This window comes from Aspergillus brasiliensis (assembly GCF_001889945.1).
Source record: "Aspergillus brasiliensis CBS 101740 unplaced genomic scaffold ASPBRscaffold_2, whole genome shotgun sequence".
Classification (NCBI taxonomy): Eukaryota; Fungi; Ascomycota; class Eurotiomycetes; order Eurotiales; family Aspergillaceae; genus Aspergillus; species Aspergillus brasiliensis.
In genome coordinates, this window is record NW_027137443.1 from 1,809,592 (window position 1) to 1,834,266 (window position 24,675).

Sequence of the window (24,675 nt, forward strand, 5' to 3'; positions counted from 1 at the left end):
ATTTGAGAAGGTCATTGAGCGACCAGGAATAGAACAAGTAGGTAAGAAGATAGAGATTGCAATGGAAGGTATCCTGTATACTGTCATGTCTCATCGCGGGTATATTGAACAACACCAAGAAGATAGCCAAGCCTTAAAAACATGAAACATAACGTTACAATAAGAATGGACTCCTGTGTACACGAATAACAGAAATGAAATGGGAGGGAAACACAAAATACATGGAGGCAGATTTGAAAACTGCAGTATTGTGTATGCAGGGTTTCAAGATCCGTATCAGCAGACTTACAGACCTTGGAGGGCCGGCATAATATAACTAGTGAGAGGCGCACTAAGAATCTCTTGCCGTAAACTATTCTCCCAAAGCGAGACCGACGGTATCCTTGGATGCAACGTCAAGCAAGAAAAGAGAAAATAGTTCACATTCATCCAGCTATCAAAGCTGAGCCGTTTGGCGACTTTGAGCATTCGGCCTGCAAACCATGGCCGACCGTAAGGCGTCTGAGCCGTAGGGGAATATTGCGTAAAATCAGGTGAATCCCCAGGATGCCGCCTTGACTCGGGAATGTCGATTGAACCGTCCTCACATGCGAGCATTATTTGTAGTAATGCTTCAACTGAGCCGCTCATGTTCACCTCGCAATTCAAGACAGTCTGCTCCAAGGTTTTAAGGAAGGCCTCGCTATGCAAAACGGAGTTCCGGTAATCCCACAAGCCAGCATTGAGCATAATCAATGCAACTAGCCGTGCAACAAACTGCTTGCGGTTACCCGATGCCGTAAAGCGCAGCCCTGGAGGTGCTGCGAGTATCTGATACAACAATGAGTCTGGTTGGAATGCCGTGTAACGCATCGGCGCCGTGGTCGAGTTAGTAGCTATACGTTGGCGTATAGCGAGCTGCTCACAGCGTTTGAGAAAGCTGATGAACTCGCTGCACTGATTTTCAATTTCAGTCACTGGAGAGACTATGGGGTGTTGGGCGATATTTTGCTCAGTGAATGGCACAGTACTCGTCACATTTTCTGAAAGCGGCAGCTGATTCGACACGAGTCCTTCAGCTTGGAAAGCTGGCCTCTGTAGCATGGCTGGAGGATTGTATTCAAAAAAGAAGCTAAGACCCTCAGTCTCATAGCCTGAAAGAATATAATCTTGCCAGTTTATCAGCATGCCGAGTCGTGTTTTATAGAAGGCGGATGGCCCGCCACGGAGACGTATCATCTCTCTTGCCGCCCGCATATGAAGCCAGCTAATTTGCTTATGACCAGGCCGAGGATCAAAGTCTTCAAGACCTGCAGCGCTTATACATCCTATAATCGCTTCATCAGATATATCGTCCGGGTTCCTGTCCCTCAGCTCTCGGAGCATGGTAATCGCACGATCACGATGATAAAGAGCTGCGGCGTCCGGTTCCTCATTTCGAACCCAAACCCATGTGTTGGCTGCATGAACGAGTATCGTATTTTGAAATGCCACAGGCCCTTTCATTCCTTCAGGAACAAATACTGCTGTGTACCAGTTATGCGCTTTGGGTGACCGAAAGTGGTTTCCGTATGAGCAAGCAGGCATTTCGTTGACATAGAAGTCAAAGAGTCTCTGACCTTCTAGATCCAGCTCAAGAGGTAGGGTGTTGAATGGATCTGTGCGCGCCGCACTCAGAATTGTCTTTGGTGACAACGCTACATCACCTGGTGTCGTTGGCGCAGACGATGACGGCGTTTGAGTGCTGGTGTCGGAGATGCTGCTTTGAGACAGGCAGTAGGCTTTAGGAGAGTTCGATGAAAGATCCACAGCCTTGCTACGATAAGGCTTGCCTTCATAGAATGGACGAATAGCAGGCTCGGAGGTCGAAAAGATCCTGTCCTCTATGGCATGGTTTTCCACGGTCTCTCTCGACTCCTGTAGCTTTGAAGGATTACTGGGCGTCGGCTGGAGATTATCTGCCTGTGCGAGAGCTCCAGTTCTATGCAGGGCTCCACTATCTTGTGGGCGAACCGTCCGGTCTTGATTCGTAGCCGTGACCTGACCAATGGCCCTTTGTTGCTGTGACTTCTCTTCGTGCGATGTACTGTCTCCAGTTTCAGTACCAGACTGTCCGGCCGCATATCGCTTTTGACGCATATATTCCTGCATAACATGACGCTTGACCCTAGTCAAAGTACTCCTGCTGTTGTCAGAAGCGTCAACGAATTGCCACTGTATTGGTGGCGGTTCTTCTGTGGAACTCTTCCTACTGGCACTGCTCGGTTCATCTGGCATAGTGAAGGTAGGGTGCGAAATGATTGTGCCGTGCAAGCGCTTTTGTCTTTGTAACCAGCCTTCAAAAAGTGATGCGATAGGTGGTGTCTCATTCGGCCTGTGTGAACAATGTTGGTTTCTCGCTGTGTAGGCGTAATGGCGGGGCAGCTCGTTTATCTGTTGGCGACTGTCCAAAGTCTAGTAATCTTTACGTGCTTGACCGAATAGACGAATAACTGTACATGCGACTTCAGAGCGCCAGCTCTGAGGAAGCGCGATGGCGAAGAACTTCCACGAACAAATACCGAATGGACTGACTGCTGGCTGCCTTGGCGATGGTGCGGAAGGGAATCTAGCTATATCCGGCAGTGTGTCTTCGGTTACCCAAAAACAACGGCCACCTTCAAACGTTCAGGTCGAAGCTGTAACAAAAAATGCCGACGGGTGATATCAGAACACAGCCAGGATTAGAGTGGAACTAACTGTGGACGTCAGTGCTTGACAAAGTACACTCAAAGCATTGGCTCTTTAGCGATAAAGGAAGGACTAAATGGAGGCATACGCACATACAAAACGGATAGCGACGATAGATGGAGCAAAAAGCTCAACTCTTATTTGCACCATAAATGACGAGGGATGTGATGTTCTGGGAGCACAGTGTTGTCAGGATCCGGGGATTGAAGTACGCCTGCGCTGCTCCACCAATTGAATCACCTAGCCATAAGCATCTTCAAAACCATAAACCATGGATCCAAGATCTCAAGGTAGCATAAAGGTCTTATCACCAGGTCGCTTGTTTCAGTGTCAACTGAGACGCGCCAATGCAGGGGGGTAAATGGGGGCCGCGGTGCAGGAGACCGACAAGGCTCGGTAGTTTAGGGGCCAGAGATAATAATAGCGTGGTTTGGAACCACAAGGCCTTGTTCTAAGAATGTGGAACGATAACATCAATGCCGGTTGGCGGATATGCTTGCGATCCACGGAACGTACAAGCTGGCTTGGACTAGTTCATCATGGGGTTGGAAGTTGGAAGTCCATTTCACTCTCCTAAGCATTCAACCGGGCTCGTGGGTGGGCGGCTGCTAGCGCGGCTTATCGCGGTGATCTCTATATCTGGGAGTTCACAAAGTACTGCTTGTCTGACGACATCATTTGATCGCTATCATCATCCTTCGCACCCTGATCTCTTTATGATTCATTCTGTGGCCGTTTATACCGGCTGCGTCCCCGATACGGAGCGATCGACACTTTGGAGGCGACCAATGTGGTCTTGGGAGACCAAGGGCTTAGTCGAATGGTTGGAAGTTCCAATCTGGCTGCCTCAAAGCCTGTCACAGCTAAATGCTATGACAATTAGTGTAGAACAATAAAATATAGGAAAGACCAACTCAAGCCCTTACTTAGATATTAAGCTATCGGGAGACGGAATTGGCACTGCCAAGTTCGTTAGTAAAGCTCTTTCTCTAGTGATAAAAACATCTTGTTATCACCTTTCTTGACTCTGTGGAGCTAACAGGTCTGGCTTCCATAGCTCAATCATGTTATCTCTGATATGAAGCTATCATTAATGAGACTAATAGTTGTTTTGAGCTGATACTTGGTAGTAGAATACTGATGGTGAGATCATTACAACTATCTTATGACTATACTGTGATGGTTATGAATTATGCGCGGAATTTACTCATTACTCAGTATCATTCACGACTTGAAGTAAAAGTTTATATAAAAAGTACTCGTTACGGACGAAACCTAAGTTAGTACTGGTACTGATAAATTGGAGGAGCAGTAGTAGTACTAGCAGTAGCATCATTAGGGGGTTGAAATGAAGCCATTATATATACTAGTGAATATACTACGCAACTATTTTAAGTAGATTCCGCCCACTACTGCTGTGATTAGAAGCACAGCGCTTGTACGCTGGCCTTAGTGCTTTCAATCACGCCGTAGAGAAAGTGTACTAGGCCAGTTATCACAGCATCATGCTTTTCAGGAGAGCTTCATGCTATGACGACTGGACAGACACAAGGATAGTTAGTCCACTGTGGACTCGATATTCTTTTGTACTGGACGGAGTTAAGACACACCGCCTTGACCGTAAATCCGACGCAGAAGCTGCCAAATCCTCTCCGAATTCCATCTCCGCGTCGCCGAGCGCGCTTCCCCCAGCTTGAAGTCACAGAAAGTTTTCAATCTATTGCACTAGCCAGCTACTGGGAAAGAGTCTCAGAAAGCGCAGGAATAATTCATTTACACTGATTCTTGCAAGGTAACGCGACGCCGCTGACTACGGAAACACTCAGTTGGAATTGCATCCCACTTCGTTTCGCATCTTTCCCCGACCTCCGCCGCAATTGCGACTTTTCACCACAGAACGATATCCAACAAAGAAGACTTCTCCATCGGTCGCGCCTTGCCACTTTTGGCTCGTGGAAGGCTTCACCTTTCAACTTCAAGATCAATAACATGACATCGTTTGCGACCGAAACAATCACCATCGTCTAGGTTGCCAGTCTGCAGAGCCGCCTGTCTTCGGGATCTTGGAAGGCCAACATACCCCTAGGATTCAGTCCCCGAGCACGCGCACTCCGGTTATCCACAAAAGGGGTGCTCTGGGGCCCTAGAAGGTCGCTGGAAGTGTTGGAGTGATGGCTGGGACTACGCAGGCGCCTGGTGATCAAAACCAGGTGGATAGTCGCGTTACCAATCAAGGGTCGACAAACCCATACGAAACAAATTTCGAAATCCTCCCAAACGATGACCTATTCCTCGCCCGGAGCGTAAATTATGGCCGCTACGCGCCTCGCGACACTGACTTCAAGCCTCGATACAACCACTGGTGCGAACCGGACCCAGAGGTCACCTCATATTGGGAGAACACCGTGAAAGAACTTTGTACGGCAGAAAATTCCTTGAATGTCTCGGGGAACAGGGAGGTCTTCGCTGCTGGCAGCGTTGTCATTCGCGTTGATCGTGAACCTGCAATTGGCGCCGCTGCTGAAAAATACTCGTGTGCCAACGCCAATGAATTGAGTGCCGCAAGGAAGGCTGAGGATACGCTCAAGGAGATGTCTATCGCTGTGCCGGTCATATACTTTTGCGGGACAATAGATGGGAAGAATGTCACTGTGGAATCGCGAATCCCTGGCGTTACTCTTGAGGTAGCTTGGAGGTACCTTACGGCTGAGCAAATTGACACGTTCAAACAGCAGTGCCGTCGCATATCGCAACGCCTTGGCGGAATAGATGTACCCCCCGACCGTCCTTCCTACGTATGCAGCGGACTCAACTCACAAGCGTCACCTGACGCCCTGGAACCAGAGAAGAATATACTGTTTCGTGAAAGGAAGGAGGATGAATACCTCTGCCTGGTTCACAACAATCTGGTCCCGTCGAACATCGTTGTCAGCGATGATAAGGTGATCGGGATAACTGGTTGGCGACAGAGCGGGTACTTCGGTTTCGAAAGGGCGGATGACATACATCGACGCTTTAGGATACTTGTGGCATCTGCTATACATGGAGACAAATCTACCGACCTGCGAGCGTGGTCTGACCTCTACGAAGGACTTGATGCTGCAGGTGTGGATCGATCCGCAAGCAAGCAAGGCACGCCAATTCCTCTAGTCAAGACCGAACCTCTCAACACGAACTTAGATAAAGTCCCTCTCAATGAAGAATCGGAATTCAAGCCCCCGCTTTCTTTACTTGACGGCCCGACTGCGGACCATCTCACTCCGAAGAACATTGCGAGTCTCAAGAATAGGGGATCCTCAAGAGCGTCGTCTTCTGATCGCTCTTCGCCAGCAACGTCCACAAAACCCGGCCCGGCCCGGAAATCTGCTACTGCTGCAACCAAGAAAGGAACTGGGCGAAAATCTACGACCAAAAAGAGGAAGGCAAACGAACTGGACAGCGATAATGTCGATGGCGGTAGCTCTAACACTCCGTCTTCGGCTCGTGCTGGCAAGTCCGCGAACAAAAAGCGGAATTCTACCTCTCACACAAATTCACCGGCCCCAGATAGCAAAAGGAAAGGCAGTAAGAACGTTGAACAGGATGAGATAGAAGAGGAAGAAGAGGATGACTCCGAAGACAACGATGAGATATTCTGCATCTGCCGCAAACCTGATAATCATACGTGGATGATCGGATGTGATGGTGGCTGTGAGGATTGGTTTCACGGGAAGTGCGTCAACATCGACCCGAGAGACGCGGACCTCATTGACAAGTACATCTGTAAGACCTTTCCCCGTTATCTCCCACATAACACATGCCCGTTCACTAACACTATGTAGGTCCGAATTGTAAAGAGCAAGGCAAAGGATGGACAACATGGAAACCGATGTGTCGGCTAAAGGAATGCCGCAAGCCCGCCCGAGTCAACCAAAAGATCCCTAGCAAGTACTGTTCAGACGAGCATGGCCGGGAGTTCATGCTTCAGCGAACCAAGCTTCTCCTGGGTACAGGGTTGAAAGCAAAGACCGCAGCAAGCCGAGCAACAACGAACGGCATTAATTCGAGCGAAAGCAATAGCCGTTATGGGACCGCTACACCAGACAGACGAGACCCGGACGATCTAGGCAGCCGAGGCGGAGTCCTTACAGCAGGCGATCTTAAAGCCGTCGTAATGGGCGTCGGCTCCGCCAGAGAATTCCGGAAGCTAGGCGAAAGCATCATATCGGTCCCAGCCGAAGAGGAAAACACTACTACCACCGATCCCGAAGCAGAGACTAAGAACGGAAAGAAGATTGGTCTGGACTTCGACGTGGACTGGCTCACGTACACTCCCGACGAAGCAGCCAAACTACAAAAGATTCGTAAACAAAGGGACGACCTACTCCATCGCAAAGAGATGCTTCGCGCCCGAAACACATTCATGACACTCGTGCGTCAGCGATCCAAGAGCATCCTGGAGCATTTGAAACAAACCGACCCGAAAGGTGGATGGAAAGACATCTGCGGTTTCGACAGCAGACTTGCATGGTCGGACGAAGAATTCGACGAATGGCGGTTATCCGAGATTGGCGCAAAAGCGCTTGAGGATGGCTCGCCCGAAGCCCTGGCATCAAGCTACCCCGACGCTGCCACGGACGCCGACGGCGATACCGCCATGGACGACAACAAACAAGACGACTTCGAGACACTCTCACGTGGTGTCTGTACTAAAAAGCGTTGTGAGAGACATAAACAATGGCTCAAGGTCCAACAGCAAGATGCTGTATTCGAGGAAAACACCCTCGCTTTGGATCTTAGCAAATGCGAGAAGGAAGCGAAGAATGTTGTGGAGAGGGCCGTTCTTAGGATGTGGGCCGAATCAGACAATGCGCAAATTGGTGGCCAGTGATATACATACTGCAGAAGCCAAGCAAGCGCAACATGTCCTCCACCCCCATTATTCCGTCTCTCTATTCCTCCCATATGCTTTCTAATTCACTCATTCTACAATTGACTTGATTTGGCTGATACCCCCATTCATTATCATTTATTTATCCGGACAAAAGGGCAGGATTCGCAACTGGAGTTAGTCAGCGCGAAATGGCGGTTTTGGTCTGAAAAAGGGGAAAGGAAGGAACTGGTGCATAGTACTTGCATGATAGACAGGGTCAAGGGTGCATGTTCGTTTGATATTTCGAGAGGAATGAGATATTCAAAAAATGGAGTCATTAGGGAATATCTATGTGATCGCAATAGTATTATACATCAGGGCATGCACTTTTTGCAGCGCATAGCAACCAAACCTCATACAACGAGCCAAGTATAGCTATATAAACTCAGCCATTCATGCTCTCCCAAATACACCACCTCCCAACATTCCCACCCACTCTATCCTTAATAACCTCCACCACCGGAACCATTCCAATACTCGACACCAAAATATGCGTATCAATCCCCTGATCTAGCGTCTTCATCAACAGACTCGGAAACATCTCACCACTATGCGCACGGAACGCAGACTGAATTCCCTCACCATCCATTTCATACGAACCCCCAGCGGCACCAGCCGCCACATCCACCACTCCGTTTTGAGACGAGGCCATCTTCCCTAATCCACTAGTATTAACTAGCAACACAGAGAGATTCGACCCGTGCGTTCGAGTCAATTGCGTTAGTGTACGTAATACAGATGTGAGCATTGCTGAGCCGCGGAGTGGGTTCGAGGCTCGAATGACGCCCTCGGTTAGGGTGTCCAGACCTGTGATTATGATGATGCGTTGATGTGGTACTTCTGCCATGGGTGTGGTGGCTATGGTGGTTGCGATTTCGTGGATTGCTTGTGCGGCTGCGTTGAAGTCGTAGACGGGGAAGAGTTGGACGGAGTCGAGGAGGGATATTGCTTGGGCTCGGGATAGAGATGGTTGTCCTTGTTGGTGGGAGGTGTTGAGGAGGGAGGCGAGGAGACGTTGCGGGGTGAAGGCGCTGAAGTTGGCTGGGTGGATTATGTAGGCTTTTGTTTGGGTGCTTGGTTGGTGGGAGTGGTGTACTAGATGGGTTGTGAGGAGGTGGCGGGGGAGCTTGGGGTAGTTAGTTATGTTCTGTTGTTGGCTGGAGGTGCTGTTATATGGGGAATTGATATCTGTAGTAGGTGTAGTGGGAGCGTGGATGCGGTATGAGTGGCAGACTATGAGGCAAGGCAGAGACAGCTGTTTATGGAGAAGGCAGACATACTTTCCCAATATATTCGTCCTCATCACTTGTCTCCTTGTGTGCATCTCTAAGCCTGGAGAAGCCAATGACTATGCCACTTCTGAAGACGCTGTCTGGACTATTTTGAAGTCCATTCTGCACGTCATTTGAAAGGTGCCAGTTTTGGTCCACAGGAAGTTGTTGATATTGTTCGTGTTTTGGATTCTCTGCTGATGGACCAGGCGGCAACATAGTATGAGCCAAAACTGGTGATACTGGCTGAGTATCTCTGATATAAGCGTTAATAGACATATTGCACTGCAGTGGAGTGGACTGGATAATAGGGAAGAACGCGTAGCTCTGCAACGCGTCTGTTCAGAAGGCTCCTTCGCTGTAGGATCGTGTTGGGTATACCCAATGAATGATCTAGTATAATTGCATATTAGATTTGACTCAATCTTTCATGATTTACAAGCAAGAACCGAGTATGTTACCTTGCCTAAAGTAGCCTTCTTATGGTGGGATGTATAGAACGAGTGGAGTAAATCGGGGGTTACGAACGAATTGTCGTGCGCTATCGCTGCAAAGCCCAGCTCGCCGCTCTTAGCCAGGTTGCACCATGTCGAATCACCAGACCCCGTCTCATCTCCGAGCAGGGCTTGAACTATGTAACTCTATCATAATTACTCAGGCCTAGAAGCATCATATATAGAGATCCAAAAACTGGACAATCATGAAGCATCACTTCACATACAAGTGACTAACACGTGACAATGATGTCATATGCTGGCTTTCAGTATACAGAACAGCATAAACATCGAATTGAACTATATACAGGCAAATTTTGGACAAACATATGTCCCGTCGGTGCGCAAATAATTTACAGCATGTTCAACCCGTGCGCGCCTTACTATAACTCATCAGTGAGTATTACCTACCGGCGTCGTAGGAGAAGTCAACCGATCATTATCGCCGTTCGACGCTACTTTTGTCCAAGTGCCACTCCCATCATGTATCCATTCGCTGCTATCCAACACATCCCCTAGAATAGTGGATAGTTCTGAACGCAGAGCATCAAACTCATAATCCGGGGTGTGAAATTTTACGAGACCAGCTATAGCCCCCATCTTCCTGACAGTGTGCGCAATGAGGGAATACCCAGTAGCAATCTCCATCCATGGGTCACTGGGGTCCATTGAACCTCTCTGTTCCATCTCCGTGATCTTGTCCTTCGGAGAAGGGGCAAGCTGGATGCTCAATGACCGCAGGTTTGTCATCAGCTCGACGGCATCCAAGACCAATTTGACATGGTTATAGAACGGGAACACTGCCGTATATCTGAACGACGTAAAAGACTTTAACGAGCGGGATAGATTCAGTCTCTCCGAGAACAGTTGTGTGGATGCCACAGTTCCCCACTTATTAAGCAGAGACGGAACCTGGAACATAAAATACTCGTAGTGATTGTACGCCCTGAGTGAGGAAGACTCGTTGAAGGCAAAGGAGGTCCATGCTCGAGTCTCGAGTAGACTGGCGGGATGCTGTGGCTCTGGAAGTAAAGAAGGATCGCAGAGCCGCGACTTTTTCTCTAGTTGTAGAACTTGGAAAGGCACCTCGAATGCCCAGCTGTGTCCGTCCATGATCCGTGTGTCAAGCATTGCGGCTAGAAATGGAGGAGGTGCAATCACGATGATCCGTAATGGATCGAGTTTATCAAGTACTGGATGCCACCAATGGGGGTCTTCTCGACAGTCTGGGGAGTCCATCCCCTTGGCCACAATCGATATTACATATCGACCAAGATCTAGACTCGTTATGAAGGAAACAAAGTCCGCTACATCTTTGATTTCGAAGCATGCGTGAGCGAAGAGATGGGGCCGCACCAGCTCCAGGAGTCGGGACGAGGTGCGTGCGAAATTCTTCAAATCCCTAGTTCTAGATGTAGTAATACGCATACAAGGAGGCTTGTGCACCCTGGCCAGAGAAGGAGGGGAAGCCGAGATTTCGGAGATGATCTGATCCAAAAGCTCATTCGGAAGGCTCTCCAAGGCCGATTGTGGCAAAGACATTGTTTCAGTGATCAAAGATAAAGTGACTGTCCGAATGACTCACATTGCGGAGACTATAGGCTTCACAACAAGTATAAAATGTCAATGAAATGGACATTAATGTCCGCCCATAGCGATGTCCCTCCGAGAAAGGAGTTCTGGTGTGGTGAGCTTCGGGAAGAATGCTGGCTGTCAATTGCCGGGGGTCCCCACAATATTTCACGTGATAGTGGACATGGGGAAGATGGCTCCATAAGCAGGAAAACCGTGACAGAATGCTTTGACAGACCAATTTGGCGTTTGCAAAGATAGCAGGAAGACTTAGGTTTGTGGCCGCACTATACACGCCCAAATATATGTCTATCGCCAGATTTCAGGTCAGGTTCAACACGACATACTTCGTATCGCATTGGAAATCATGCCAAGTTTATAGGAACTTTTGCGCTCTATGAGATGTGGAGCTGCGTTAGTCTCTCCCCGCAACTCCTGCATTGGCTTGTTCTGACACTCAACAGCATGGCAGCCGGCAACACTTTGTTATCTACGGTACAGCAATATATACTTGAGGAGTAGATAGAGAATTATCTCCATCAATAATAGTAGAAATCATTATCGCTTCACGCATCTGCAGCCAGCCTAGAATAGAAAGATCCCCAGACAAAATGGATGGCTTAGTCAGTACTTATCGATTGACCCACCGGAGGCTTCCTTGCCGATCTTCTTTCCGCCTTTCTGGAAATGGTTATGGCTTATCCTTCGTCCTTAGTCGAATGCTGTTCCAGATGCCGGAATTCATTGAAGACTTTGGAGTTATGTGGTACATTCTGGTCTTTGGAAAAAGGTTGTGTCCATTAGTGCTTAAGGGGTGCACAGGATTTCAAAAATTGACTTGAACTATCTTCTTGCTGTCTTGTCTGGGCCTGCGAAATCGGTCCCAGAATTTGGGGTCACTGTTCAGAGCGGTGGGGCAAGAACAGACCGGAGAAGAACATGGACAAGACTCGGAGAACTCGCTTGCTGAGAAATGAGGGGGCCTCTTGCCCCCCATTTCTTCTTACTTCTTGACCTCGAGTCGGCTGCTGTCTTTCTTTCTCTTTTCTGCCTCCAGACCAGGTATGTCTTTTCTGTGATGCCCATGAAAAGTTGGCCGCCACCTAACTTTCTAACTGATTTTTGGACAGAACTCTCAAGCATTCTTAATCACCATGGCCCCTCAACTGCACCGTAACCCTCCTTTCCGTGCTGAGCACCTCGGCTCTCTCCTCCGGACGGAGGAGCTTCTCAAGACCAAGACCGCTTATGAAAAAGGCGAGATTTCCGAGGCTCAGCTCGACGCTGTCGAGAACAAGGATGTGAAGGAGGTTGCTGAAACCCAGAAGAAGTTGGGTTATGCTGCTATCTCGGACGGAGAGTACCGCCGCCACAGTAAGTTAAATTCTTGTGCATTGCGCATAATCATAGGAACTCATTGCTGACAACGTTGTCCGTGACAGTGTTCTGGGGTTCTTTCTTCCCTGGACTCGAGGGATTTGAGGAGGTTCGCGAGGTCGATGCCGATGTCTTCCGCCCCTACGCCCCCGATGTTGCGGCGTTCCTTGAGGCTGGCCACAAGCCTGGTGAGACCGTTATCTGCACCGGCAAGATCAAGCACGTCGGCAGCACTTACACCAAGGAGTTCAAGTACCTGGCCAGCGTTGTTCCTCCTGAGGAGGTCAAGAACCTTAAGATTACCCTTGCTGCCCCTAACTGGTACCACTTGAGATACAAGGAGGGCAAGGCCTACCCCAAGGACGTGTACAGCTCCGACGAGGAGTACTTCGGCGACATTGCCAAGGCGGTTCAGGCTGAGTTGCAGGAGCTGTATGATGTTGGCTGCAGGAACGTCCAGTTCGACGACCCCAACCTTGCTTGTAAGTCAATCTGGCCCGTATATCTATTATGATCATGCCTTCTGACCGAGATCTGCAGACTTCTGCTCCGAGAAGATGCTTGCTGGCTGGAAGGAGGATTCTTTGAACGTTCGCTCCGCCGATGAGACTTTCGAGCAGTACATCAAGCTGTACAACGACAGCATCTCTAAGCGCCCCGCCGACATGCACATCGGTGTGCACCTTTGCCGTGGTAACTTCGTTGGCAGCCGTCACTTCTCCGAGGGTGGCTACGACCGCATTGCCACCAAGCTTTTCAAGGAGCTCAACGTCGACACCTACTACCTCGAGTACGACACCCCTCGTGCTGGTGGCTTCGAGCCCCTGAAGGAGCTCCCTACCCACAAGAATGTCATCCTGGGTGTTGTGACCAGCAAGTTCGCTGCCCTCGAGGACAAGGAGGAGATGAAGAAGCGTGTCTATGACGCTGCCAAGTTCATTGCTGAGGGCAACAACATCAGTCTCGAGCAAGCCCTTAACCAGGTCGGCGTCAGCCCCCAGTGTGGCTTTGCCAGTCACCGTGAGGGTAACGCCATCGACCGCGATGGCATGATCGCCAAGCTGAAGCTTGTGCGCGAGATCGCCAACGATATCTGGCCAGGCCAGCTGTAAATATACCCGTCGTGAATGGCCGCGACATAGACCTCCTGTCGATTCAACAACGAAAGGGAGTATGAATGATTGTGACGACTTTAGCGTTTAGGATACCAGTTATTTAACATATGGTTCGGATGTATAGTTTTAGAAAAATTCACGGTTGTTTTCTTTCACTTGCTCAATTACCATACACCTGGATGCATCGTTCCCTATGTAGTTCGACGAAATGAGTACCTTGGAGTCACTGCAAGCACAACGTCCCACTCGGAAAGCTAATGGAAGCAGATCACTTTGTCAACCATTGAGTTTCACTCATCTTGCTGTTTCCCCTTGCCCATTAAGTATAAAAGTCCACTCATAATCAAGCAACCCATAAATAGATCTTATCACGCCCCCTTTCACTCCGCCGGACCAAGAATACTACTCTCCTTGATCGCCGCTCGTTTATGTGTATGAGAATTCTCGATCTACCACCCCAGACCCATAGATTAGCCTCACTGTCCACCCCACCACTCCCACTTCTATGAGTATATACGCACCTCATACCGCGGCATCTCATCCGACGCTTCGATCTTCCGCCCCGTCATAGTACCAGAGTGCGTGCGGACGTCACGGATGATACCGATTGCTTCGGCGGTCTTGGAATCAGGTCCTGCACATTAAACACGTCCTCGTTAGTTTCTCATTTCTCACTTTATCTGTCATTTCGTACTTATATGAGCAGAAAAGAGTATAGAAACCGGGGCAAACTCACCGCCAATAGGCTTATAGCGAACAGTATCGCCTGTTGCGTAGCCGGGCATTATTAGGTAATTTTAAGAGCCTCGTAAGTGGTCTTGTTGTGTGTGAGACTGTGTGTATGGTGCAGATAATCTGTCAAACGTATCCACTACATGGTGATTCGTATGTTTAAGTACAACCCACCAAGTTAACTTTCCCCCCGCAAGTGCCACTGCTGTCAGATTGATGCTATCTGACGAAGGAGAGAGCCACATCATCCATGGATGGGGCGGGAAGTCGAGAATGTGCATACGCTCGGAGCTTATTAGTAGTGTGATTACTTACTAAGTTGGCTCGTGTGCTTCTAACTATCTATTTGTTTATGCAAGATTGGGTTGCTTACTAGTATATATCCGATGACCAGGAGGTGGGTGGTGACTGGTGGGACGAGCTGTCCGTTCCATGTGTCTGGAGTGTGATTTTCCGAGGGCTTAGTGTTATGGTTACGGGGTGGGCTTGGGCTTGAGTCAATGACGTGTGGGAGTGGGAACATATGATTCTTTTTGGTCTTTGTTTTGGTTATCTTTGTTTGTTTGTTTTGGCTGGTTGGCTGGCTGGCTTCTTATTTATCGTTTATTCATAAGTGTGTGATTTTTTGGGGTTTGGTACTAAGTATCTAAGTGATTATCAACAACCGAGCAGCCGCAAATACAGGGATATAAATAAATGCAGAGAGCGAGGAAAAGGAAACATTAAAGTGAGTATATGTATGCAGGTATGTGCTGGTCCAAGTTCCTTCTATTTTGAATGTTTCTACACACGAGAAGGGGTGGGGGGCGAAGAAAAGCAGACAACAGAGAAAGGAAAAATAGGAAAATAGTATTAAGAGACGGTATTCGAAATGACCCGCATCGAAACAGTGGGGATATCATGAAATAAAAGAAGAAAGGAAATGCGGAACGGCGTGCGCGTGAAAGGAATATTGCAAACACAGGATCCAAATGCTGCGTCTTCTGTCATCAAATCGAACGTGAAACGAGAGGTGTTCTGATGGTTCAGTTGGTACAAAGGAAACTGTTGTACACGAGAGGCCGTGCCGAGGCCTCCAACTTTTGCGGCTCAGGTGTTTCGACCGGCGGCTGTTTTATTTCTGGGGTTGAGTCTTCACGTTGTTGGAGAGCCATGCCTGCGACAAATCGAACATTAGATGGCTGAGCGTTGATGACTTGGGGAGGCGTGTAACTTACCAAGCCCTCGAAGATACCAGTTCCCTCCGTCGCGACACTTGGAGCAACGTACCACAGCTTATCCTTCAACTTGGTGAGCTGTAGCGCTTGAGTAACTTCCTCGGGGCTCATGTCTGCAAGGAAAATTCTAGTCAGTCGCGACGTTGTCTTCCCACCATATCAACGTGAAAACTTACGGCCCTGAACATCCTGCTTGTTGGCAAAGACCAGCAAGAGAGCATCCTTCATTTCGCGATCGTTGATAATTTTATGAAGCTCGGAGCGAGCCTCCTCCAAACGAGCAGTGTCGCTGGAGTCCACGACGAAAATCAATCCTTGTGTACCTGGAGAGTTCATTAAATGTCAGCCAATTGCCCCACGACCTGCTGAAAACATGCGAAAAGTGGGAAAAGTACCAGAATAGTAGTGTCTCCAGAGAGGTCTGATCTTGTCCTGTCCACCAACATCCCAGACATTGAACTTGACATTCTTGTAGGTGACGCTCTCAACGTTGAAACCGACGGTAGGGATAGTGGTGACGTCCTGATTGGTGAGCTTCAATTTGTAGAGGATTGCTAACGCAATATGTTAGTTGTCACATAGCCATAGTCAATGGGTGGACGCAAAATCGAGGAGCAGACTTACTGGTCTTTCCAGCAGCATCCAAACCCAGCATCAAAATCCGCATCTCCTTCGTACCGAAAATCTTCCCCATGATCTTGGACACTTGACCACCCATTGTGACTAACGGAGGCGTCTCCTGAAGACCGCCGACTTTTGATAGGATTAAGGAGCGACTGAGTCTGCGGTGATTCAACGAGCGCTAGAGAGCGTCTCCGATGCAATGCAATTGCAGGGAGAAATCGGGGATTCTAGATGGTGGACCGACTGTCCGAGTAGGGGGGGCCGTGGGAGAAAGAGGACAGCGAAAACTAAACGTAAGGTCAATTACCCCGTGCTAGCGGTCCGCGTCAAAAGGGCGACGTCTCCATAATGGACCATGCGTTCGCAGACGCAAGGTAAACAAGACATATGGAACTCACCTAGTGTAAAGAAGGGGCGATAACGACGCACGTTGAAGCAGAGAACAGAGAGTGTCGGTCCAACAGGGTCGAAAGTCAAATTGGACAGCGATTGCTCGAACAGCAGCAATAAGAATTTCAGGGTTCACGATCCACACGAGGAGCGCCTCTCTCCCTCTCTCAATCTCGCTCGTCTGCTCGAGCGCTCCGTAAAAGGGGCTGCCCATGACTAAGCGCCCCGCGCCAAGAACTCGGTGGTTTCAGCATTTGCAGCGCTATCCTCAGGCACACACAAAACACCTGCCTGTAGCAGACTAGAAGACTAGCAGTCCAGATGGTACTCCACTCGGACCCAGACGACCTTCCAAGATACACTGTAGATGGCCTAACAATTGAATTATCATTGAGAAGCCAGTAGCCCTCCTTGGCGACGGACTTTGTTATCATTAGCGTGGCCTGTGCCATGGACTTAGCCTTGACCTCACAACCAAGCATAACTTCATAAGTACGTTTTTGCAGCCTTACTAGCGTGCTGGCTATCTTGTGTAGTACCTATCGGAAGTCCCCGCTCCCGACGATCAACACCAGGCATATCGGGTGGTGATGGTTATGCCTCGTGGTACCTTGATTTGACTTGGGAGAAAGGTACCTATAACCTAAGTCACCAAACATCTCCTGATCCACCTGCAGTTCATCATGGCCAATTACCCTCCATCAATACTGGTCAGAAAGGCGGATTCTAAATGCCGCCGGAGTAAATCGTATGCTGTTTGCAATACGTCATGGCAAGAGTGGTAGCACACTCTATGGACTGGTGAAGTCATCCCACCACCACCCATGGTCTTACAAACATCGGTCCGGCGACCGAACCTGGAGTCCCTTCATTGAGATTTATAAGGACAACAATTCCCTTTTTCAGATTTTCTGGCAGCAGTCTAATCAGCATTACGAATCTTCTGGATACTATACTTTGCTCATAGTCCTCGATCAAACGTCGCAATATGACAACTGACGGTATCCAACCGTTTCAGCGCCGCTCTTCCTTTCATCAGCTGCAAGTCTCGCACCAGTTCGACAAGAACTCCTGGGAGGCTCCTCCATCAAAGGTAAACTTCTCTTTTACCTGAATATTGCATGACGTCTCTAACCGATGCCATCTCCGTTAGACTATCTATGCTGGTCTTTCAGTCCTGTTCGATGACGATGGAGTCACTGTAGCCCTTGCGATTCGCGATACAACATATCTTCTCGATTTTCATCAGAAGGACATTGTTGCCCAGGGTGGCCGGACCATCTGTGCTGAAATCACCGACTATGTGCTGAACCAGCTGCGCCAGTATAGTGATGAACGCCTGGAGAAGTTTATTGGGCTGGCAATGCCAACCTCAGTAGCCCGGAGATGTTCCACTCTATGCTCACGTCTTTGGTCGGAGCTGGATGTGATTCCATTGGTTCTTCCCGAAGAGAGTAATATTGGAGTTGATCACTATGTCGATCACCCTGTCCGGAAGTCAACTGGCTGGGAACTCAAGAGCATTGATGAACAGGCAGAGTCCATGGGACGCAAGTGTGTCAGGTATGTCTTGTCCAATGTGAAGCGGGTTGCATGCGCTTACAGCAATCAAGGTTGTTCGGCCCTGAAAACATTCCTTTATTGCAAGTCGGTTTCTTGGGATTGGTTGAAGTCGACACTGCCTTCCATGTGCGCCTTACAAACCTGGAGGACTTCCAGAATACTGTCACACAGAGGACCTGGGATGCGGTCAACTACTATGCCGACGACCTCAAGAACAGAGGCACAAAAATTGCATTCTTCAGTGCCACTCCTCAGGGCGGGGGAGTTGCCCTCATGAGACACGCCCTTGCGAGGTTCTCCTACTCACTTGGAACTGATATCAAGTGGTAAGTCTGTGGTCCACTTAGCGCTCGATACCAGTATCTGATAGATCTTTCCAAAATAGGTATGTTCCCAAGCCGCGGCCTGGAGTTTTCCGTATAACCAAGAACAACCATAATATACTGCAAGGCGTTGCCGCCCCAGATGAGCGCTTGAGCAATGAAGATTGGGATAAGGTTATCGATTGGATCAACGAAAATGCCAAACGATACTGGCTCTCCCCTGGTGGTCCTCTGCGGCCTCCTGAGGAGGGAGGCGCCGACGTTATCATCATTGACGATCCGCAAATGCCGGCATTGATCCCCATTGCGAAGAAGCTAGCACCTAACCGGCCGGTCATTTTCCGAAGCCATATCCAAATCCGCAGTGATTTAATAGAACAACCCGGCTCCCCCCAAGCAGATACTTGGTCGTGGATCTGGAAACAGGTGCAGCAGGCCGATCTGTTTATCAGTCACCCAGTGAGCATTTTCGTACCGAAAGATGTTCCCGACGAGATGGTGGGCTATATGCCTGCCTCAACTGATTGGTTAGTCTTACAACATGTGTGCACAACACGTCTTGCTAACGTTCCGACTTAGGTTGGATGGACTGAATAAGAACATGCGCGAAGAAGATGTCGCTTTTTACGGCCGCGTCTTTAATTCTGTTTGCAGGAACTCGGGAATGATGACTATAAACTACCCACATGGTGAGGACAATTCTGGAGTCACACATGCACGGGCTTGTGGTATTGCGAGGGTGCTAACCGATGAGCAGACGAGTACATTGTTCAGATCGCCCGATTTGACCCTTCGAAGGGGATATTAGACGTTGTAGATTCGTATGAGAAGTTCTATAGACGCTTCACCTCGGCCCTACCCGATAGATCGCCGCCCAAGTTGCTTATTTGTGGGCACGGCTCCGTTGACGACCCAGACGGCACTGTGATCTACGATTCTGTGCTGGCTCACATCGAAAAAGACCTCCCAGACCTAGCGGACAAGATCTGCGTTGTCCGACTTGGACCCTCGGATCAGGTGCTTAACGCACTTCTGTCAAAGGCCAAGGTCGCTTTGCAGCTGTCCACGCGCGAAGGGTTCGAAGTCAAGGTATCCGAGGCAATCCACAAGGGTACCCCGGTGATTGCAACCAAGGCTGGCGGAATCCCATTGCAAGTGGCAGATCATAAGAACGGCTTCCTTGTGGAAGTCGGGGACACGGATGCAGTTGCACAGCACCTGTTCGATTTGTGCACTGACGACGATCTGTACGAGCGGACCAAGAAGTTTGCACTTGAGCACGTCTGCGACGAGGTCAGCACAGTCGGAAACGCCCTGAACTGGCTGTACCTATCATCCAAGCTCTCGAAGAGAGAAGAAGTCAAGCCGCACAAGCAGTGGATCAATGACATGGCGCGCACCGAAGCTGGCCTAGCATATACCAACAAAGAGAGCCGGCTTAGACGGATCTCACTGTAAGCCTGGCCAAACATCGATGAGCCACACAGAGTAATATTGCCGGCATGAATATGGGCTATGTATGTAGATGGTTTTTTTTTTTTTTTTTTTTTTTTTTTTTTTTTTTTTTTTTTTTTTTTTTTTTTTTTTTTTTGATATATCGCGCGCACAGATTTTTGAATGAAAGAAATAAAGTAGACCAGGGGTATAGTACTAAACAACCACACACATAAACAGCACGGAACAGAACACAAAACTATCATAACCATAATCAATAATTCATCACCACCAAAGATCCAAAATCACCTCCCAACCAACCTATACCTCTCCCTCGCCATTCCCCCCTCCGCCCCCTCAACCCCATACCCCTCCCCAACCTCGCCCACAATCCTCGCCGGCGCCCCCCCAACCACACACCAACTCGGCACCACCATACCCCCCGGCACCACCGCCCCATCCAAGACATAGACGAAATCCTTCAATATAGCCATACTCCCCACCACGGCATCCTTCCCAATATGCACATGATTCCCCACCGTCGCGGCCTCCACTACCGCCCGTTCACCCACAAACACATGATCCCCGATCTTGAGCGGATAGAACGAGTACACGCCGCGGTGTAGTCGCGACGGCGGACGCAAGATCGCTTGTCGTGATATGTAGCTGTATCGGCCTACTGTAATGGCCACGGATGGACTATTTGGTGCATTGCCGCCGCCGCCGCCGGCGGCTTGCGGGTCGGTGGCGGAGGCAGATGAAGACTGGGAGGAGGAGGAGCGGTAGAGGTCGCCTCGGATGACGGCGTCGGCTTGGATTACTGTCTTGCCGCCGAGGATGATGTGTTGGGTTCCGTGGATGAGTGATCGGCGGGAGATTTTGTTGCCTGTATCCTAGAAGGGGGTGGAAGTGTTGGTTAGTATGGGTGTTTGTGTTTGTTGAAGTTGGGATTGGGGGAGGCGCAAGGCTTGGGACGTACTGTTTCGATGTATTCGCCCTTGGGCGCTTTGGGAGGCATCTTGGGTTAATTGGAGTTTGAGGGTCGTCGTAGCTTTAGTGAGGATTGAATTGATTGTCGAGAGAAGGTTATAGCTGTTATCGTATTGTTTAGAGATGATGCGGTGAGCTGGAAATTGGCGGCAGTTGGTGGTGGGCGGTGACTTTGACCCACTCACTGTACGGAGTACTTTTTTGCTCCGCGGGCATCTTTCTCGAAGTGCTATCTATGCAAGCATAGTGTGCGATTTTGGGATATTCATACTAATTTGTTGATCTTAATACTGTCATGTTATACAGCAGATAAAGCAGTAATCAGAGGAATTGCATAGATTTTGACCCACTATGTTCCTGATATGCAAGTCAATGGAAATCACAGGGCCGCTCGGATTGACTGAATTTAGTATCAATTGAAGCCAAGAAACGATGATGATGGGTATTTTATCAGTATTGCATGCTAGCTGCTTAGGAGCTATTTCCTGCATGCAAAAACAAATATTAAGACCTGGAGGATTATCAAGGCGGCCCACACGTCCCTTCATTATTGTTGCATCTTAAGTGGGGGAGCGATGTTACTGTGGCCCTTTAATCTTATGAGTAAACAGTATATTGAGGATCATAGTACAACCTTCCGTCACAGCATCGTGACCCCATATAGCTTCTATTTTTACAGTGACCAGTCTCATCCAGTATATCCATTTCAATGATATCCCAAGCCCATTTCCCCCCAAACGCATCATTATTTCCACCCCACACACATCCCACCTTCCATGTATTCCATCCCAATCCTCAATCACTCAGACCTTTGGCCAAAACATCCCCTCCAACCAAACAACCTGCCTCCACCACCGTTCACACCTCCCCAACAATTCCTCCCTCTCCCTATCCGCAACACCCACAGAGACCTCATCCACCAACTCCGCAATCTCATCCACAAAGCGTCCAAACTCCTCACTCGTCCAATTAGGAATAAACTGCACTCTCAACGCACCACCATCCGCATCATTCCGTCCTTCCCCATCCTTACTATCGTTCTCCATCACCTCCCTCGCATACCCCCAAGCCTTGTAATAACACACCTCCGTAGCCCACAACACCACCAACCCTTCCAACAACGTCACGCCGCTTGAGCCCGCGGAAAGGAACAAATCCGTGTATGCATGCGTCGCTTCGCTAGGGCCGAAGGTTGTCGCGCCGGTTGGGGTTACCTGCAAGTCGAGGTTGTATTCGGCGGCGACGGTCTCGAAGAAGGTAAGTTCGCGCTGGATGTTCAGGAGGGCGGAGGTGAGGAGGGAGAGGATGCGGGATTCGAGGGGGGAAGAGCTATCCGTGCCGGTGCCGGTGGTTGTGTAAGGGAGGCGGATCTTCGAGAGGAGGAGGCCGATGAAGCGGACGTAGGATTGCGCGTAGAGACGGTCTTGCGAGAGCCAGGCTGAGAGGGTGGCTTTGGGGAGGGTGGAGGTGCCGGCGGAGTGGAGGAAGGGGTGGGTGGTTGAGGTGTGTAGGGCGGAGGGGTTGAGGTTTAGAAGGTGGGTTGTTAAGGAGGTCATTTTGATTGCGGTTGTAAGGTGGTGGGTGGTGGTGATGAACGTTGCAGGAAAATTGTTGTTTGTTTTGAGGAGGGGTTTGAGGAAAGATGCTGGTGATGATGATGTGGGTGGGGTAAGTATGGGGCTTGTGGAGGGGGTGGGATCGGCGATAGGAATTAGTTGATTAGGGTTGCTTCTGCAGGATGGGTCAGGAACAACATGTGATGCTTAGCAAAGAGTCTTGTACTAACTACATTTCATTCTGTGGGAATCTCAAGCCGGGTTGCTATATTCAGAGACACTATCTTTGTGGTATTGCACCGTTCTTATTATCTTTATGGATCGCTGGAACTCATTAGAAAGTACGAACTTACACATTCACCGGGCCATATATATTGCATGTCCGATGAACTCACCTCACTGACTGAAAGTAGCAGGCAAATTATTGGATTATTTTGCTGCTTACTTTACTTTACGTAGCCGGACATTCGAAGATTCAATCATAATGAAAATGAACGGCAGCGAGGGCTTATAAATGTATCTGAAGGCCATCAATTCGGTAAAACAAGTTGGAACTACACCAGTCCAGGGGCTTCGTAAGAAAGGCTAACAATGGCATATACGAGCCCCTACACTGCGTCTTCCTCATTCTTTCCCATAAAGCTGGCGATGAGAACCTCCATCGTGTATCGCGCATCATTCCCGGCATTGTGCAAATACCAGCCCCTTATGTTCAGTTTCGCCAGCACGCCCCCCAGCGACCGTACCGACTCTTCTTTCCGCAGCTTGCGAAACATCTGTGCTGTATCGATCTGGTCACGAAACCCTCCCACATCCACCCCAACTTGCTTGAGATACTTAACATCTGCTGACAGGTTATGGCCAACCAATACGAGGCGACGGTCCAGTGCATCGCCCAAGCGCAGGGATGATCGCACCACGTCCACCAAGTCTCGTTGCAACACCCATTCGCTCTCTCCAAACTGAAACATGCCAGGACAGCCCGACACGAACTCATGGTTCACGATATGGCCGTACTCTCTCACTCGCAGGTGCCGGGACTGTATACACTTTCGCCACTGGTCACCGTTCTCGCCAGGCGGAACTCCCACCAGACCCTGCATGTCCAACACTGACACTCCGACCTCAGTCACCTGGCTATGGCAGCGCTCATTCGACTCTACGTCGATGCTGATAAACACGGGCTCTCTCCAGAATGGGTACGGTACTGCCTTGGTGGCATCTAGTGGCTGCACCGTAGGCACTGTACCCGGGGTATCCCAGTCACCCATGTCTGTTGTCCCTTCAATGTCTTCCATCGGGCGCAGACCAAAGTAGCAGTGCATCCGTCGAACCATCTGCTGCATGTCAAGCTCCTTCACCGCACGCATCAGCTGTTTCTGCTTGGAAGTTCTCTTTCTGTTCCGGGTGGCCTCAATAGCGGCTTCTATCATGGTCTCATAAGCAGCGTATACCTCGTCCATGTCTCCAGAAGAACCGTCATGATCTGATGATGGAGCAGGGATCTGTAGCTCGAGCTGGTCCTTGGCCTCACGCGTGGTGCTGCGGCCGAGATAGACTGGCTGGGGATACCCGTCTTCGAAAGACAAGACAAGCCCGGCCGACGTATCTGTAGGCAGCGACAATTGACACTTTAAAGCACTATTAATCTCTTGGAAAAAGGAATTGACACCGCTGGTTGGAGTAAGCAGAACGGGCCTTGATCCGAGAGAAGCGGGTGCGTGGATAAAGTATCTGGTACTTATTATTAGACGGAAAGGCATTAGGTTATGGATTGTGCAACTCACATGTCCCATGAGCGGTTCCAAAATTTGCCTGCGTCAAAGAAGCGACTGGAAACATCCTGACTCAAAGATCCTTTGATGTGTTTGTAAGGGTATTTGGCTATAGCCAAAAGGGGGCTGAACTGCCCGTTGGGGGAGGGTACGTGTTCACATTGGAGGTCGATCCCATCTTCTGGGACTGGGGCAGGGAGCTCGGGTGGAGAAGGGCGTCCAAGTGGCGCAGTCTGAATGGGTTGAGCTGTGTCCTGGATAATTGTCGCTGGGGGCTCGTTTGCCGGGTTCCCAGAGTCCTCTGTCTGAGGACCTGTGTTATGAACGGGCCACGATTCGGATGCAGGACGGCGGCCAGTGTCCATTTTCAAGAGCTCCTCATCCTGCGCAAAAAGCAGACTAAGACGTTCTTCGGGACCCATTGAGGTTAATGCGAGATAGATTCCGTGATTGAACTTTGATAAGAAGGTGTTGATGAGGGAAGAGGGGAGCAAGTGAGAAAGAGGGAAAAGGTATTTAAGAACAATGCGTTGGCAAACGCGTGCAAACGGTAGTTTCCGCCATGAAACATACAGCCCAAACTAGCAGGCATGGAAATTCATACTTCATTTGGCTTCACCA

The 24,675-nt window shown here is 49.5% G+C and overlaps 10 protein-coding genes across 10 annotated transcripts; 3 read left to right on the top strand and 7 right to left on the bottom strand.

Moving 5' to 3' along the window:
* Positions 1-285: 285 nt before the first annotated feature.
* Positions 286-2,256, bottom strand: ASPBRDRAFT_62289 (sigma-70 region 2 family protein; the record flags this gene model as incomplete). The annotated part of the gene is made up of 1 exon (XM_067628361.1): positions 286-2,256. One exon carries the CDS (start codon positions 2,254-2,256, stop codon positions 286-288), a length of 1,971 nt encoding a protein of 656 aa, XP_067483290.1.
* Positions 2,257-4,880: 2,624 nt separating this feature from the next.
* On the top strand, positions 4,881-7,579 carry ASPBRDRAFT_51716 (putative PHD transcription factor; the record flags this gene model as incomplete). Its single annotated transcript, XM_067626784.1, has 2 exons — positions 4,881-6,471; positions 6,531-7,579. The coding sequence occupies 2 exons, from the start codon at positions 4,881-4,883 to the stop codon at positions 7,577-7,579; spliced, it is 2,640 nt and encodes an 879-aa protein (XP_067483291.1).
* A 427-nt stretch (positions 7,580-8,006) lies between these two features.
* Positions 8,007-10,928, bottom strand: ASPBRDRAFT_117660 (uncharacterized protein; the record flags this gene model as incomplete). Its single annotated transcript, XM_067617111.1, has 4 exons — positions 8,007-8,747; positions 8,902-9,219; positions 9,342-9,461; positions 9,798-10,928. 4 exons carry the CDS (start codon positions 10,926-10,928, stop codon positions 8,007-8,009), a joined length of 2,310 nt encoding a protein of 769 aa, XP_067483292.1.
* Positions 10,929-11,612: 684 nt separating this feature from the next.
* Positions 11,613-13,447, top strand: ASPBRDRAFT_169573 (cobalamin-independent methionine synthase II family protein; the record flags this gene model as incomplete). The annotated part of the gene is made up of 4 exons (XM_067619662.1): positions 11,613-12,020; positions 12,089-12,332; positions 12,401-12,817; positions 12,876-13,447. The coding sequence occupies exons 2-4, from the start codon at positions 12,113-12,115 to the stop codon at positions 13,445-13,447; spliced, it is 1,209 nt and encodes a 402-aa protein (XP_067483293.1). The 5' UTR covers positions 11,613-12,020; positions 12,089-12,112.
* On the bottom strand, positions 13,340-14,375 carry ASPBRDRAFT_391020 (DUF2945 domain-containing protein). Its single transcript, XM_067624073.1, has 3 exons — positions 14,187-14,375; positions 13,972-14,084; positions 13,340-13,899 (listed from the first exon to the last, which is right to left on the bottom strand). The coding sequence occupies exons 1-3, from the start codon at positions 14,233-14,235 to the stop codon at positions 13,831-13,833; spliced, it is 231 nt and encodes a 76-aa protein (XP_067483294.1). The 5' UTR covers positions 14,236-14,375; the 3' UTR covers positions 13,340-13,830.
* A 921-nt stretch (positions 14,376-15,296) lies between these two features.
* On the bottom strand, positions 15,297-16,117 carry ASPBRDRAFT_192221 (ADP-ribosylation factor family protein; the record flags this gene model as incomplete). Its single annotated transcript, XM_067620455.1, has 5 exons — positions 15,297-15,338; positions 15,400-15,512; positions 15,576-15,722; positions 15,795-15,953; positions 16,024-16,117. 5 exons carry the CDS (start codon positions 16,115-16,117, stop codon positions 15,297-15,299), a joined length of 555 nt encoding a protein of 184 aa, XP_067483295.1.
* A 1,284-nt stretch (positions 16,118-17,401) lies between these two features.
* Positions 17,402-19,757, top strand: ccg9 (putative trehalose synthase (Ccg-9); the record flags this gene model as incomplete). The annotated part of the gene is made up of 6 exons (XM_067626785.1): positions 17,402-17,506; positions 17,567-17,976; positions 18,027-18,302; positions 18,362-18,826; positions 18,879-19,027; positions 19,057-19,757. 6 exons carry the CDS (start codon positions 17,402-17,404, stop codon positions 19,755-19,757), a joined length of 2,106 nt encoding a protein of 701 aa, XP_067483296.1.
* A 140-nt stretch (positions 19,758-19,897) lies between these two features.
* On the bottom strand, positions 19,898-20,836 carry ASPBRDRAFT_38419 (dynactin subunit 5). Its single transcript, XM_067623933.1, has 2 exons — positions 20,713-20,836; positions 19,898-20,626 (listed from the first exon to the last, which is right to left on the bottom strand). Exons 1-2 carry the CDS (start codon positions 20,749-20,751, stop codon positions 20,039-20,041), a joined length of 627 nt encoding a protein of 208 aa, XP_067483297.1. The 5' UTR covers positions 20,752-20,836; the 3' UTR covers positions 19,898-20,038.
* Positions 20,837-21,260: 424 nt separating this feature from the next.
* Positions 21,261-22,386, bottom strand: ASPBRDRAFT_38420 (putative transcription regulator PAB1642). The gene has a single exon (XM_067623934.1). It carries the CDS (start codon positions 22,277-22,279, stop codon positions 21,527-21,529), a length of 753 nt encoding a protein of 250 aa, XP_067483298.1. The 5' UTR covers positions 22,280-22,386; the 3' UTR covers positions 21,261-21,526.
* Positions 22,387-22,747: 361 nt separating this feature from the next.
* ASPBRDRAFT_203724 (3'-5' exonuclease) lies at positions 22,748-24,531 on the bottom strand. Its single transcript, XM_067621677.1, has 2 exons — positions 24,067-24,531; positions 22,748-24,013 (listed from the first exon to the last, which is right to left on the bottom strand). Exons 1-2 carry the CDS (start codon positions 24,474-24,476, stop codon positions 22,888-22,890), a joined length of 1,536 nt encoding a protein of 511 aa, XP_067483299.1. The 5' UTR covers positions 24,477-24,531; the 3' UTR covers positions 22,748-22,887.
* Between the last annotated feature and the right edge of the window lie 144 nt (positions 24,532-24,675).

Coding starts and splice junctions, on each gene's coding strand:
- ASPBRDRAFT_38420 (XM_067623934.1), bottom strand. CDS start 22,279: ATGACCTCCTTAACAACCCACCTTCTAAACCTCAACCCCTCCGCCCTA.
- ASPBRDRAFT_391020 (XM_067624073.1), bottom strand. CDS start 14,235: ATGCCCGGCTACGCAACAGGCGATACTGTTCGCTATAAGCCTATTGGC. Junction 14,085..14,186: donor TCGCTATAAGCCTATTGGCG/GTGAGTTTGCCC, acceptor TTTAATGTGCAG/GACCTGATTCCAAGACCGCC. Junction 13,900..13,971: donor ATGAGATGCCGCGGTATGAG/GTGCGTATATAC, acceptor CTGGGGTGGTAG/ATCGAGAATTCTCATACACA.
- ASPBRDRAFT_203724 (XM_067621677.1), bottom strand. CDS start 24,476: ATGGGTCCCGAAGAACGTCTTAGTCTGCTTTTTGCGCAGGATGAGGAG. Junction 24,014..24,066: donor TGGAACCGCTCATGGGACAT/GTGAGTTGCACA, acceptor AATAAGTACCAG/ATACTTTATCCACGCACCCG.
- ASPBRDRAFT_38419 (XM_067623933.1), bottom strand. CDS start 20,751: ATGCCTCCCAAAGCGCCCAAGGGCGAATACATCGAAACA. Junction 20,627..20,712: donor AGGGCGAATACATCGAAACA/GTACGTCCCAAG, acceptor ACCCCCTTCTAG/GATACAGGCAACAAAATCTC.